Source organism: Xyrauchen texanus, chromosome 29, assembly GCF_025860055.1.
Source record: "Xyrauchen texanus isolate HMW12.3.18 chromosome 29, RBS_HiC_50CHRs, whole genome shotgun sequence".
Taxonomy (NCBI): Eukaryota; Metazoa; Chordata; class Actinopteri; order Cypriniformes; family Catostomidae; genus Xyrauchen; species Xyrauchen texanus.
Window position 1 is genome coordinate 20,657,364 of NC_068304.1, and position 14,432 is coordinate 20,671,795.

The 14,432-nt window shown below is 37.8% G+C and overlaps 3 protein-coding genes across 4 annotated transcripts in view; 2 read left to right on the forward strand and 1 right to left on the reverse strand.

Moving 5' to 3' along the window:
• Positions 1–5,794, forward strand: part of LOC127623237 (mothers against decapentaplegic homolog 3-like) — a 37,914-nt gene extending 32,120 nt beyond the window's left edge. The window contains exons 7-9 of the mRNA XM_052097584.1: positions 272–409; positions 543–687; positions 3,319–5,794. Of these exons, the coding sequence (XP_051953544.1) occupies positions 272–409; positions 543–687; positions 3,319–3,442 (407 nt within the window). The 3' untranslated portion in view covers positions 3,443–5,794. The remainder of the gene's footprint in view (positions 1–271; positions 410–542; positions 688–3,318) is intronic.
• Positions 5,795–5,935: 141 nt separating this feature from the next.
• LOC127623240 (alpha- and gamma-adaptin-binding protein p34-like) lies at positions 5,936–11,197 on the reverse strand. Of its 2 annotated transcripts, none has more exons than XM_052097588.1 (10): positions 11,002–11,197; positions 10,155–10,305; positions 9,938–10,036; positions 7,947–7,983; positions 7,641–7,730; positions 7,471–7,542; positions 7,250–7,329; positions 7,071–7,161; positions 6,547–6,596; positions 5,936–6,465 (listed from the first exon to the last, which is right to left on the reverse strand). In XM_052097588.1, exons 1-10 carry the CDS (start codon positions 11,085–11,087, stop codon positions 6,418–6,420), a joined length of 804 nt encoding a protein of 267 aa, XP_051953548.1. In that variant the 5' UTR covers positions 11,088–11,197; the 3' UTR covers positions 5,936–6,417. The 2 variants fall into 2 exon arrangements, with proteins under 2 accessions (XP_051953548.1, XP_051953549.1); XM_052097589.1 differs by having other exon boundaries at positions 5,956–6,465; positions 10,115–10,305; positions 11,002–11,150.
• A 2,107-nt stretch (positions 11,198–13,304) lies between these two features.
• The window catches only part of LOC127623233 (IQ motif-containing protein H-like), a 42,926-nt gene continuing 41,798 nt past the window's right edge, over positions 13,305–14,432 (forward strand). Inside the window, exons 1-5 of the mRNA XM_052097577.1 lie at positions 13,305–13,425; positions 13,590–13,712; positions 13,883–13,983; positions 14,095–14,170; positions 14,274–14,393. Of these exons, the coding sequence (XP_051953537.1) occupies positions 13,375–13,425; positions 13,590–13,712; positions 13,883–13,983; positions 14,095–14,170; positions 14,274–14,393 (471 nt within the window). The 5' untranslated portion in view covers positions 13,305–13,374. The remainder of the gene's footprint in view (positions 13,426–13,589; positions 13,713–13,882; positions 13,984–14,094; positions 14,171–14,273; positions 14,394–14,432) is intronic.

The following is a 14,432-nucleotide window of genomic DNA, read 5'->3' on the forward strand; positions in this document are numbered from 1 at the left end:
GTTATTAGAGTTAATGTAGTAATTGATATCTTGAAAATGTGTTTTGAAGATTACATTTCTCAGGACCTTCTAATATTAACACTATCTAGTGGGATTTTCATATTTAATGTAGGTGTTAATATTTCAAATTGTATAATATACAGGGTTTCTAAAACTTAAATATATTTTTAAAGTCATTTTATTTTAGTTATTTTGGAATTATGAAAATATATTTTAGTGTAGTTTCCGTTTTTGACACCCCTACCCCCACCCTTCCACCCTCTTTCTCCAGGCCGAGGTGTGCGCTTGTATTACATCGGTGGTGAGGTGTTTGCCGAGTGTCTGAGCGACAGCGCTATTTTCGTCCAGAGTCCAAACTGTAACCAGCGTTATGGCTGGCACCCTGCTACAGTGTGTAAGATTCCTCCAGGTGAGTCAGTCCATTGGTTCAGTTTGATTGGCTGTGTGTATGAACATCCTGTGAGTCACTCTGGCATGTTCTAGTGTCAGCCTTCCTCATTATGTTCTGCAGGTACATGATTGTGTTTCTGATTTACTCATAGGCTGTAATCTGAAAATCTTCAATAATCAGGAGTTTGCTGCTCTGTTGGCTCAATCAGTGAATCAGGGTTTTGAGGCTGTGTACCAGCTGACCCGTATGTGCACGATTCGCATGAGTTTTGTTAAAGGCTGGGGAGCAGAGTACAGGTAAACCAAGACACATGTAACTTGTATGCTCAGCTACAATAACATCATACATACAAACTATTTTTAAATGTTTTTTATGCATAAGTTGTCACACATAATGTAAACTATAGATAGTGGATTGTAAATGAGCTTTTTTAAAACAAACCTAATTACAAGGAAAGTAAAATAAAAATACAATAAAAAATATTTTTTTAAATATTACTTTTTTCAATCAGCTATGCACTTGCAGTGAGTGCATAATAATAATAATAATAATAATAATAATAAAAAGAGTGACCATCAAGGTTTTCCAAGAAATATTAAAAAAAATTCTAAATTGACCAAAACAAGTAAAAGTTTGTTTTTCATAAAATAGAATATTTTCTAAACTTTAAGTTTCTTTTGAATTATGGAGATAAGAGAATTGGCCCCCCCTTTTTCAGATGTCACAGGTCATGAAGCCACATAGAGGGCAGTGTGTGAGTCACAGAGGAGGTGGCCCCCCTTCATGAGAATGATGGCAAGGTTTTCTCTCTAAAACAGCAGCAAACTAGTGCTTCTTCTACCTCCAACACCCCCTGACATCTCAAAACATCACAACTCCCCTCATCTTATAAGCATTCATGTTATACGTCAGACATAAAGCACTTCTGTCAGCTTGTCTAACTCTCCTCATGTCCCCCTTTTCCACACACTGTATTAAGCTCTTACATTCTTGCCCCCTTCACTCATATTTACATTATGAATATTTGCTTCAAAACTCATAATGCCCCTCCACGATTTTATCTTGTATACTTTATTTTTATCTCTGTAAGGGATCTTAATGATGTGAGCTGCACTGGTTTGAATTGCTTTATGGCTCTGTATTCAGCCGTTATGAGGTTAACCTGTTATCAGATGAGTAATAATTTCCATCTGTGGTTCCTCCCTGAGATAAACGAAAGCAGGACTCCCACCCTGTTGTATATATAATTCTTCACCTTTGGCTGAAATATAAACAGCAGGAATTGTGACTCCACAGCAGTCTGATAGTTTTGCAATGCTGCTCTCCGCACAGCCTCATGTTAGAGTAGATGAGTTCCAATGTTCGACAGAAATACTGCGCCTGATGAAATTTGGTTGTTTAATGTGCTGGGCAGCAATACCACTTATTACCATTAAGGTAGCCAGTAGAAGGTTTATCTCAATGACAGTGGCCATTGCTTGAGGGGCTGCACTTTGTTTTAAACTAAGGTTTTCAGCTGAGAGACTTAAGACAGCAAGATGTAATTTTGTGCTGCAGGGAGGGGGGAACAGAAAAAGATAGGTAGGTTTTAAGCAGAAGAAGGGAGAGTTGAGTACTGTGGCAGGAAACATTGTGTTATAGGAGGAATGCAGTAGATAGATGGGAGTTCTTGGGAAGGCGTAGGTGTTCAGACAGCGAAAGAATGAGACCTTTATGATACAGGCCCAAGTGTTGCATACAGGTATGAATTTGATGATAAATGAAGCATATTTTTTGTTGCTTTTTCAATGGTAGAATCCCATTTCCTGCTTCGATATTCATTGTATTAAAGGAAAATACTGGGTTCAGATAGTTCACCCAAAAATTCAAATTCTCTCATTTACTCACCCTTATGTCATCCCAGATGTGTATGACTTTATCATCTGCTGAACTCAAATGAAGATTTTTTGGAGAATATTTCAGCCTTGTAGGTCCATACAATGCAAGTGAATGAGTGCCAACATTTTGAAACTCCAAAAATCACATAAGTCAGCATAAAATTAGTCTATAAGACTCCAGTGGCACTGTGAGGACCTACATAGCTGAAATATTCTTCTAAAAATCATAATTTGTGTTCTGCAGAAGAAAGAAAGTCTTACACATCTGGGATGGCATGAGGGTGAGTAAATGATTGGAGTGAACTATCCCTTTAAGTAAAGTTAGTAAAAAAAAAGGTTACAGTGAGGAACTTACAATGGAAATGAATAGGCCCAATTTTTGGAGGGTTTAAAGGCAGAAATGTAAAGCTTATCATTTTATAAAAGCATCTTTTTATGCTTGTGTATTATTTGAGATGTAAAGTTGTTTAAATTTACGTTTGTGCGGTAGTTTTAGATTTTACGGCATTTCTTTTTATAGCAACAAATATGTCAAATTGGATAACTTCACACAGAAAAGGTTTGTAAATGATTTTATCAAATTAAAATCATGTTTACACACATTGTTTGTCTTGTGGCTATACTTTTGAAAAAGTATTTTAATTTTTACATTGGCCCTCATTGCCTTCCATTGTAAGTGCCTCACTGGAACCCAGATTTTTGCTCTAATAAAGAAATAAATAAAACAGAAAAGTAGGGACAAGTCAACATGTATTTTTGTGGTAATCAACCACAAATGCTGTTGATTGAGCATAACTTCTATTAATGTTCTTTTAACGTTCTTTTGTCTTTTCTGAATCACTTAAAAAAAGATGAGTGCATGTCAATTCTGGGGATTAAAAATGAACACCTATGGTCACCTATCCCTTTTTTCCTTTGAGTGTAATGCACAAAAAAGCTAATGCTTGCCCTTGATTATGTAAAATGGCTATTTCTGGCCAGGCTGTAGTTTGCTGAAAATGCTTGGCAGGCATGGCTGCACATTACTGACCCAGATTCTCCCTCCTGCAGGCGGCAGACTGTGACCAGCACCCCCTGCTGGATAGAGCTGCATCTTAACGGCCCCCTGCAGTGGCTGGACAAGGTGCTTACTCAGATGGGCTCGCCAAATCTCCGATGTTCCAGTGTGTCATAGGAAAAACTCTCAACATATTTCATGTCACCAAAGAATGACCCCATTCACACCCATCTAATGACACCCAGAACCTGCCAGCTGTCACTGCTGAATGCCAATGCAGCATTTAAACAGAGTAAAACTAAGGATGGTAAAGACGGAAAACTGCTGGACTCCCTAGAGTGTCACTATCAATTACAGATCTTAAAAAGGATCAAATGATATAAGCACTTTCATCCAATGAATGACACTCATGAATAATATTTCCTCAGTGTGAACAGTTTAGAATGAGGCATTTCCCTGATGAATTCAGATTTTATTGTACAGTGTTATGTTTATGGAATTAGGAAATTGTCTATTTTTTTAATCAAGATAATTAAAAAGTATTTCACACATTCAATGAATTGATATGATTGATATGATTGCTTAAAATTATAGACATCCTTGTGGAAGGGTCTGGAAGTTGGACTTTATTACAGTCACATGTTACACCGGACAAACCGTCATAAAAAGAGTGCTCCATTTCCACCACCTTCAGTGAAGGGGTTTTTATGTTTGCCATCCTGAAGCTGGCAGTACGCTTGCTGCTTGCTCTGGGCTTCCTTGTCCAGTTGTTGTGTTGACCAGATTTGTACTTAAGGCAGGGACTGAGTGTAAAATGTCAAAATAAAAAGGTACATCATCTACGGTAGCACAGTCTTCACAATGAATAGCACTTGTTTTTACAACTCGATATTTGTCAGTGACAAATACAGCTGATAGTGCCATTTTATTTCTTTGACTTGGTGACTGTTTGGATTTTGATCAACAAAGGCAAGCCAAATATTTTGTAATACTGCAAGTATTTTTCTATAATAAACTGAATGGAGATTTCGGAAGTATATTTTTACTGCTATCCTATAGAGTATTGTACATAAGATTGAGTAGATAAGTGTAATGTTTATCATGCATCTACAGGTGATTGTCATAAGTGTTGCTGCACAAATTAAAACAAATGGATGGAGAGAAAAACAACAACATCCTATGTCATCTACAGTACATGTACTACACTATTATTCTGTCATTTTTGGGTGGGGGTAAAAATGCACAGTTTTTGGATTGAATGCACACTGTTCAAGGATTTAAGACAAGTACTGCTGGCAGCTCTTGGAATGCTTTTAGTTTTGTACAAAGATTGTTGTCACAAGAAGACACTCAATTTTTTATTTTTTTGCCAAACCTTCATATGGCCTTTTTATTTGATGTGTATTATTTGGACAACAGGTTTCTCGTGACTGGATTTGTTGATATTTTTAAGATTAACAATTAATTGCATGGTCTGGAGATGTGCTCTTAATAGCAGAGATCAGCAATCCACAAGCATGTTTCTAATTTTTGGGGGTTATGTCTGAACTTGGCACCTTATGTTTAGATAATTGAATTTGCTAAAGTAAATAGCAAAGCTTTCTGCTTGCTTCGAATATTAGTTTGTATTTTCTGAGAACTGATCAAATCTTTATTTCTTGGAGAAATTGTTCTTTGTGATGCTTGATTAATTAAAGAAATAGTTCACCCAAAAATGAAAATTCTCACCATTTACCCTCATACCATCCCAAGTGTGACATATTTTCTTCTGCAGAACACAAAGATTTTTTAGAAAAACATTTCAGCTCTGTATGTCCATACAATGCAAGTGAATGGTAAGAACTTCTAAGCTCTAAAAAGCACATAAATGCAGCATAAAAGTAATCCATACTATTCCAGTTGATAAATATATTCCTTCAAAAGCAAAGGGATTGGTCTGGGTGAGAAACAAGTGTATACATATATATTGTCCTGCCTTTATATCCTTTCTGGAGCTAAGTTCTGATCACAATTCACTTGCATTGTATGGACCTACAGAGCTGAAATATTCTTCAAAAATCTTAATTTATGCTCTGCAGAAGAAAGAACGTCATACACATCTAGGATGGCATGAGGGTGAGTAAATGATTGGAGAATTTTCATTTTTTGGGTGAACTATATCTTTTACCCCATCTGTCTTTTACCATGGACCTTGCTGGCTCCTCCACTTTAACTCAACAGGCCCAAAGCATAGAGTGAACCATTGAGATTTTTATTTACAGTAGATTTGTCCTTTTTGTTGGAATGTTGCTTTTGAAGTATCCCATTTCTTTTCTTGAACTCCCGTTTAGGAGAACTAAATGCTTTGCTTCTAAAACTTGCTTTGTCTAAGTTTCAGTACTTACTTTCTTAAACTGGCAGTGCTGATTTCTTGTTTGCCCTGAATTATTTTGCCTTTTGTTTTTATTTTCAGCTGACATTTACTTGTTTCTTTGCATTCATTGTGCTGACTTTTGTTTTAATAAAACATGTGCTTAAACTGGATTAAGAACGTATTGGCTCCAACCTTCTAGTGATGACTTTCAAGAAGACAAGTGGATTTCTCAACTGATTGATGTGCAAAACTTGTGAAGACAGATAAGCCTGTGAGACCTGAACTAGTCAAACATAAACAGAAAAAACAAAAGAACATCAAATGTATTCAGATTCAACAGATCATTATTTTAATTAAAGAAGACCTAATGTCATGCATAAGCATAGTCCTTAATTCTGATTTACATCTTGAAAAATAAAGGAAAAACACATTTAAAATACATCTACTTTCAACTCCTCTGTCCTCTTAGCATATGTTGCATCAAAAAGCTCTACTTGACAGACCCTTGTACGGGGCTGCAGTCCTGCTCGCTGCAACGCCACCTATCCTTCTCATTATAATGTTTAAAAGCCCATAATGACCCTGCGCACTGCCTAATTGACGTGTTGGATGTTGAGATTACAGTCACAGCAGTATAACAGAAACTTTTATTGCTGTTTTTTTCCACCACATCTTTTGCATGTTCTTGTAGTCGAATCTTGGTTTCTGGCAGGACAGGGCTGGGCACAATTGGAATGACTTGGGGTTCAGGGGTGGGCTGAGGATCAACTGTGGAAGCTGGTTAAGAGTTACTTTAGCCTTAACCCTCCTCTCCTGAAGACAAGCCGTTGATCTCATTCTGGTGCAACTTGATTGAGTGTGAATCATTTGTCAGCAGCTCAGAATAACAAATATGAAAGAGTGAAAGGTAGGTAGAAATGTAAGTTACCTTTTCAGCATGTACTTTCCTTTGTTCATGTGGTAAGGAAGAGGCCTTGTCTACAGCAAAGAGACAGCAATATAGCAAAGACTATTGTATGTAAAGAAACAGGTTATGTTTCTCAGTAATGTTGGCCTCAGTTACTACTCACTATTCACTTTCATTGTATGAAAAACTGTTACAATTGTAGTGAAAGGTGACTGACGCTAACATTCTGCTTAACATCTCCCTTTGTGTTCCACAGAAGGAAGAATGTCAAACAGGTTTGGAACAACTTTAGGGAGAGTAAACGATGACAGCATTTTTATTTCTTTTTTTTTATTTTTGGGGTGAACTATCCCTTTAATGTTTTTAGCAAAGAAATGAGGGAATACCAGTCTTCTTTACCTTTCATTTCTTTCAATTTTGTAAACAACCATTCAAAATTCTCCACATCAGCATCTACAGCTGTGAGATTGGCCAACACTTGGATGTTTATATCAATCATAATCATTAATTTAAATATATTACAAGTTCAAAAACAAAGCACTTACCAAATGATGTATCTACTGTATTATTCAGATTACGCTCTTCTCTTTGGCTGTCAGTGCCTTCATCTGAATTATTGGATGGGGAATTACAGGACTAATAACAGAAAAAAAAAAAAAAAAAAGAAAAGATGACCAGCTGACGCCAACGTTAGCTAAATAATGTTTATCTGTAGATGTCTGACCAGTGTCTCTTGACTTGGTTGTGGGTTGTTGTGACGAGAGGCTACCAGGCTGCTCATCAGACCAAATCCCTGACTGTGTTCTTTAGGGGAATAGATGACAAACGTTACAAAAAGGGCGAAATTATAAACATTATAAAGCTGCAAACAGTCACTATTCATCAACCAACATGATTTCTTGTAGACAGCTTTGTGCATTTTGGATTATGGCAATAAAATCTCACCATCTTTCATCTCGACACTGGACCACACGTTGGCGTTGAGAGCTTGCATGATACGTTTTACTCCGGTGGACTCTGTTGGGGCAAAAGGTACATAAACTAAATGAGAGACCATGTATGAACACAAACCATTTGTGCGCATAAACATGACTAAAATGTGTCTTCTCTCTCACTGTCCTCATCAGGAAGGTCTTGAGGGTTGAGCTCCACTAATTCAAATGCATGAGCCAGACACCATTGCTGGGCCTCGTGTCGTCCAACACCTAAAACGGCATATTCACACCAACTCAGCAATGAACTGCAATGCATTTGCATCCATAACTACTGTACATCTTATTAATCTACCATGTGCTTTTGACCAACCACATAAATAAATCAACAGCCACAGAGGAAGTTTATAGAATGTATGCCTAAAATGCTGGGCCTGCATTCTCAAAATAATAGTTCACACAAATGTATTTCTCTAAACATTTACTCACCCTCATGAAATCCCAGATGTGTATGACTTTCTTTAAGCTGCAGAACACAAATTAAGAGTTTTAGAAGAATATTTCAGCTCTGTAGGTCAATACAATGCAAGTGAATGGGTGCCATCATTTTGATATTACAAGAATCACATAAAGGCAGCATGAAAGTAAGCCATAAGACTCCAATGGTTAAATCCTTATCTTCTGAAGTGATATTATAAGTTTGGGTGAGAAAAAGATCAATATTGAAGTCAATTTTTGCTTGAAAATGTTCTTCCTGCCCAGTAGGGGGCGCATGCATGAAGAATATGAATCACCAAAAACACTTGTGTAACAAAAAAAACTATCTATCATATCGCTTCTGAAGATACTAATTTACCCACTGGAGTCTTATATATTATAAATTAACAGCTGTGTTTGCTGTGTTTTTTAATCCCATCTGTTTCCACTGGTAATTCATTAACAGCTGTGTTTACATTAATATCACCTAAAGAGGGGTATTTTGATTAAAAACAGTGCATAGTCTCATACAGGAGCGCTGCATTCATCACAGTGTTCAGACACAAGTGCATAGGCAGACACACGAATGTGAGTGATGGAAAGCAGCTGGCTGTAATCAAAAATCTTACGGGTAGCGAATTTAGTCAGATATGGGTAATGCCGGTGATGTGTTGAAGTCTGTTCCCCTATGTTTCCCCTTATGTTAGTGTTCCCTGTAGTGCCCTTAAGCATTAAACATAGGGGGAACAGACTTCAACACTAACCTAAGGGGAAGCATAGGGGGAACAGACTTTGACAGCGCCATTAAACATAGGGGGGACAGACTTCGACAAAGGGGAAACATTGGGGGAAACAGACTTCAACACCAACCTAAGGGGAAACATAGGGGGAACAGACTTCAACACTAACCTAAGGGGAAACATAGGGGGAACAGACTTCAACACTAACCTAAGGGGAAGCATAGGGGGAACAGACATCGACAGCGCCATTAAACATTAAACATAGGGGGAACAGACTTCAACACTAACCTAAGGGGAAGCATAGGGGGAACAGACTTCAACACCAACCTAAGGGGGGAAAAAAGGGGGAACAGACTTCGACAGCGCCGTTAAACATTAAACATAGGGGGAACAGACTTCAACACCAACCTAAGGGGAAGCATAGCGGGAACAGACTTCAACACCAACCTAAGGGGAAAAAAAAGGGGGAACAGACTTCGACAGCGCCGTTAAACATTAAACATAGGGGGAACAGACTTCATCACCAACCTAAGGGGAAACATAGGAGGAACTGACTACGACAGCACCGTTAAACATTAAACATATGGGAAACAGACTTCAACACTAACCTAAGTGGAAATATGGGGAAGCAGACTTCGACAAAGGGGAAACATAGGGGGAACAGACTTCCACACCAACCTAAAGGGAAAACATAGGGGGAACAGACTTAGTCACTAACCTAAGGGGAAACATAGGGGGAGCAGATTTCAACAGCACCGTTAAACATTAAACATAGGGGGGACAGACTTCGACACTAACCTAAGTGGAAACATAGGGGAAGCAGACTTCGACAAAGGGCAAACATAGGGGGAACAGATTTCCACACCAACCTAAGGGGAAACATAGAGGGAACAGACTTCAACACTAACCAACATATGTGACTGCACCCTGCAGTTTATAAAGCACTGTGCTAGGACAAATGTCTTTGGACATTACATTTTAGTTTATTTAGTGTCTCATGCATGAGCGCTAAAACACAACTTGAAGTGAATTTCACATTTAAATTTGACCGCCTTGCAAAGGCATGTCACTGGAGCATTAATATACATTGCAGAATCATTGTCATTTAGAAATGATATTGCGTGGGTGTCTGAATCAAGATTGCAATCTTTTAACGATTAATCTTACAACTCTAAAACAAGGTGATTAGTACTCTAATTCACCTGGAATAAACTTTATTATTTCATTTTATAGGTATCACAGATCAGGCTGCAAGTCAATTACCTCTGTCACACACACATGGTTACACACTAGGATCAACACTTCTGGGGCCAGTTCCTCCACTATTGATAACCAGGAATTCACATTACTAAGGTCGTCATTCTGAAATGCAAATACAGAATTGCATGGAGGCACACTGAATGGCACATTTTCAAATTCATCAATATGGTAATCACTCACAGTTTTGCTGTCAAAGTAAACAATGAATGCTTGCATAGACCTGGCAATCTCTGCATTCATGTTGAATGTACTTGGAACAACACATAGGTTGACATTTGCAGTGTAATACTTGTTGTTGATTGTCCATGGATACCAAGAAACTCCTTCCTCTTTTTTGGTAGCTTGTTGTAGTGATTCCATGCCCAAGATCTCTGAAAGGAAACAGATCAAATGCAAAGCCTGTTATTGTGTCAGAGTGAGTTTGATTAACCTTTGGCAGCAAAAACCTAGCCCCTAAAATAAGCTATCCTGGTCAATTTAATTGAAGCTCAACACTGCCGCCTGCTGGACACTGAGCGGTAATAACACAAACACACCCCTATCTTAGACTTTTATAGGTCACTACAAACTAAGTTTAGTTTAAATACAGTTCGGAAATCACTACGTTTTCCCATATTAAAACAAAAATGTTATAAAACAACTAAAGCCCTTTTAATTCACATACACAGATTCAGTGGCACAATGCATTGTCAATCATTTAAGAGGAAGTACTGCAATCAGACAACCGAACAATTGACGTTGTAGAAAACCACAGAAAATTGTGTAGAAACATCAACTGAACTTTTATGAAAAAGTCAGCAAAATGCCAGATACAGACTTTGGAGACTAAAATTGCAGGTAAACTACAGACACTGACATTTGCTATCGTACATAAACATAAATATACACTTCTCAAGCAGTCTTTAGGACACATTTCGAACTATAATGGGGAAACGTCGCGATAGAGGTTTCTTGTTGACAGCTAGCGTTAGCATAGCTGCATGTTAACGAGCCAGTGAGACATTTTATAACTTTAACATTTACATTTATTTATTTGGCAGACGCTTTTATCCAAAGCTTTTACTTACGTCTCCTCTACTTTAAAGCTAGAATCACAACTTGTGACACATATGCAGGGCAGGGTAGGTATTCCATCTCCTTGATCATCGGCCATTTTTTTAGCTTATAGACACTTAAAAACACCTAAAAATGTGAGTTAGTACGTTAGGTACAGCTATCAGCCTCCTCTATGAAACCTTCTTCTTCTTCTTCTTCTTCTTCTTGTTTTCCAGCGGTTGACATCCAGCTGATTGGTACATTACCGCCACCTTCTGTTCCAAGGTGTGGATCAAACAAATGTCTTACAAACTGAATTCCTTAAAAAACTAAAAAAATAACTTGACTTGACCGCACACACACACTTAACTACAGTTTATCCTTCATGCTTTCCACCCTAGCACCCTACTTATTCTACATATTCTATTACAAAATCCCTGTATACCTTAAATTTTGTAGTGTCTAACGTGGGTCTGTTTGGATCTGCCATGCCATGTAAAGACACTGACTACCACACCTGGAGTCGCAAGTTCAAATCCAGAGTGACTTCAGTCAGGCTTCCAAAGCAGCCAATTTGCCCGGTTGCTAGGGTGGGTAGATTCACATTGTGTTAACCTCCTTGTGGTCGCTATAATGTGGTTTCCGCTCTCTGTGGGGCATGTGGTGAATTGTGCATGGATGCCATGGAGAATAGCGTAGCCTCCACATGCGCTAGGTCTCTGCAGTTATACGTTCAACAAGCTTGGTGATAAGATGCGCTGATTGATGGTCTCAGACACGGAGGCAACTGAGATTCGTCCTCTGCCACCCAGATTGAGGTGAGTCACTAACAACTTACAACTTTTACACAGTGGAAAACCAAACAAAGTCGAGTCGAGTTGAGCTGAGTCGAGCAGGTACTGTGTAGTGGAAAAGCGCCATATGCCACCATGAGGACCTAGAGCACATTGAGAATTGTGCATTCCAAATTGGGGAGAAAAGGGAAGATGATTCCATGCTCATGAGAGCTCTGTGACTCTGGTCCTGATAATAAAATGAAGCGTGATTGGTTGAAGATAGAATGTGCTAAGATTGGTCTGAGTAATGTGGTCGTTATCTGATTGACTTGAGTAGACGATGGGTGGATTCACCTATTTGTAGATTTGTGTGCATGTCTTGACGCTAGATTTATTTCAATAGATCCACAAATGCACAGGAAGCGATTCACAAATGAATGCTGGACAGAGTTGTGTTTGTGAGTTAAAAAATTTACTTAATTTTTGTGAAACTCTGTACATTTATTTCTGGATCTGTTTCAATATATATGTGAACCAACTTTTTATTTGTGAATCTCTTTCCATTTATAATATACAACAATGTCTTTATTGATTCTGAATTTACAATGACATGTAGTCCAGCTATCACCCATGATGATTGGGTCCAAAAGCTGAAAGTTGTCAAAATTTAATTTTAAAATATTTTTTCCTAAAAAATGTATTGAGTTGTCTGCATAACAATTTAAGTTTAAAGTTGAATTGTCACTTTTCTTAGTATTTGGTACGTGCCTTGTTTGCTTTAATATGAAACAATTCCATCTCCATATGGATGCCTCCCTTTCCCATCTCTGTTACACCTTTCTTGCCTCATTTGGTTGATCCCCATTTAACACATGGAGCTATACGATAGAACCTCTGCTTTACAGATCTTAATTAAATTAGCATTTCCCCAGAAAACCTTTCACCTCTGACCTACTTCAGTGTCTGTGCGCGTACAATCTGTGCACTGGAAAAAGAACCCTTCTACCAATTTAGTCAACAGGTTTAGCAACAAAATGCATAAAACGACGGTTCCATAGACACTAAATGGGCGGTACACTGGCGAGGAGACAAGAGGTCGTTTTTGTTTGTTTGTTTTTTAATGGATGTTTATTGAGAATATGCTACAGTGTTTTTTTTAAATTTTATTTTATTATTATTTTTTTTTATTTATTTATTTATTTAAAATAAGTGAAGACGTTGACAGTTTTGCGACAGGTAGATGTCAGATTACGGCTCTTCCCATTCACTTGTATGGGATCCGCAAACGGCAAACCGTCGTAACACTGTAGTTGACCGTTGCGCTCTCTCCCATGGTAAAAACGCGGAGGTTGTAATTACAGGATATACGATCTCTGTTGGAGATCTAAAGTTTCAGATAAAGCAAAGCGAAGAGTCTTTCCAATAGCGCATTCAATGATACTCACAATTGCACGAGAAAATAGTTCTAAAATAAAAACAATACTGGCCAGATACTGTTTCCTCATAGAGAATGGAGCGTCATTAGCGTCGTGTTGTCATAGTTACAGACAGACCATTGTTAAGGAAAGTAGCTTAGACTTGTAACGAAGCGAGAATACAAGATTCAAATGTGACTTATTTTGTTGAGAAATGGCAGACGTCCTTAAAAATAAGGACGAGGTTGGGCATGTTTTAGTTCAGGTAATTTGTTTTTACTCAAGTGACAAAAGTTGACAGCAACTGCTAAAATGTGAAATAGGCCTTTTTTAAGTTAAGCTAATCAAGTATGCTGGCTACTTTAGGCTATATATTATATAATCGTGCATTTCTGTGTGTATGAATGTTAAGTTTTTCTTGTGTCATAGGTGCAAGATGATTTGAGACAACTAAAAAAAAGTCTTGTTCGAATGACTGTGCATGAGAATGGACAAATGGTTGACATTCAAGCTCTTGATGCAGCCATCAGCAGGACAGAAAATGGAATAAGGGTCCGTAAAATCCTGTTTAAAGACAACTTGGCTGCTGAATGTCCGCTTTTTCCCATACATAGCTTGATTCCTGAAATTAAACAATGTGCATGCACAAGTATGTGAAAATGTAAATTTGGACTATAAAAGAAGGATTCTTGTTAATATGCTAATTGTTTACTGGTTCGTAGAGGCATGCAGAAGAGTATCTGAAAACCGTTAATAATCAGGGTTTGACTCTACCCTGTATTGAAGAGCCTGGAAAGACTGCCACTGCCAAGCTTGTTAAATGGTAATTCAAAACTCCTACCATATGAACAAACAAATATTTTATAAGATTTAAAAAATAAAATTGTATATTTTTCTATATACATATTAACATTTCGTATAACATTTCTTGTAGGCAGCCACGATTTGAGACTATACCAAATATGAGGCAACAGAAAAGCCAGATTTCTGGAGCATCCCTGGGGGGAAAGGTTAGCATCATACTCACGCCATCCAGTTTCTCATTACTATAAACACCACAGATTTAGCTATATTTAACTTCAAAAGATATATAATCTGTAATATTCCCAACAGCACAAGTCAGCATTTACCATGCATCTGCTGAATAACCCATTTCACCCAACGAACATGGAGCTTGTGCACCAAAATTATGGGATTCAGCTTCCTCTCCTGCACAAGAGAACTGGGGCCACTGTGAGTTCCTAAAATAAAATATTAGTATTTTAAAGGGAT

Coding starts and splice junctions, on each gene's coding strand:
- LOC127623240 (XM_052097588.1), bottom strand. CDS start 11,087: ATGGCCGATGATCAAGGAGATGGAATACCTACCCTGCCCTGCATATGT. Junction 10,306..11,001: donor AGCTTTAAAGTAGAGGAGAC/GTAAGTAAAAGC, acceptor GTTTCCTTTCAG/AGATCTTGGGCATGGAATCA. Junction 7,984..9,937: donor ACCATGTGTGTGTGACAGAG/GTAATTGACTTG, acceptor TGTGTTCTGCAG/CTTAAAGAAAGTCATACACA.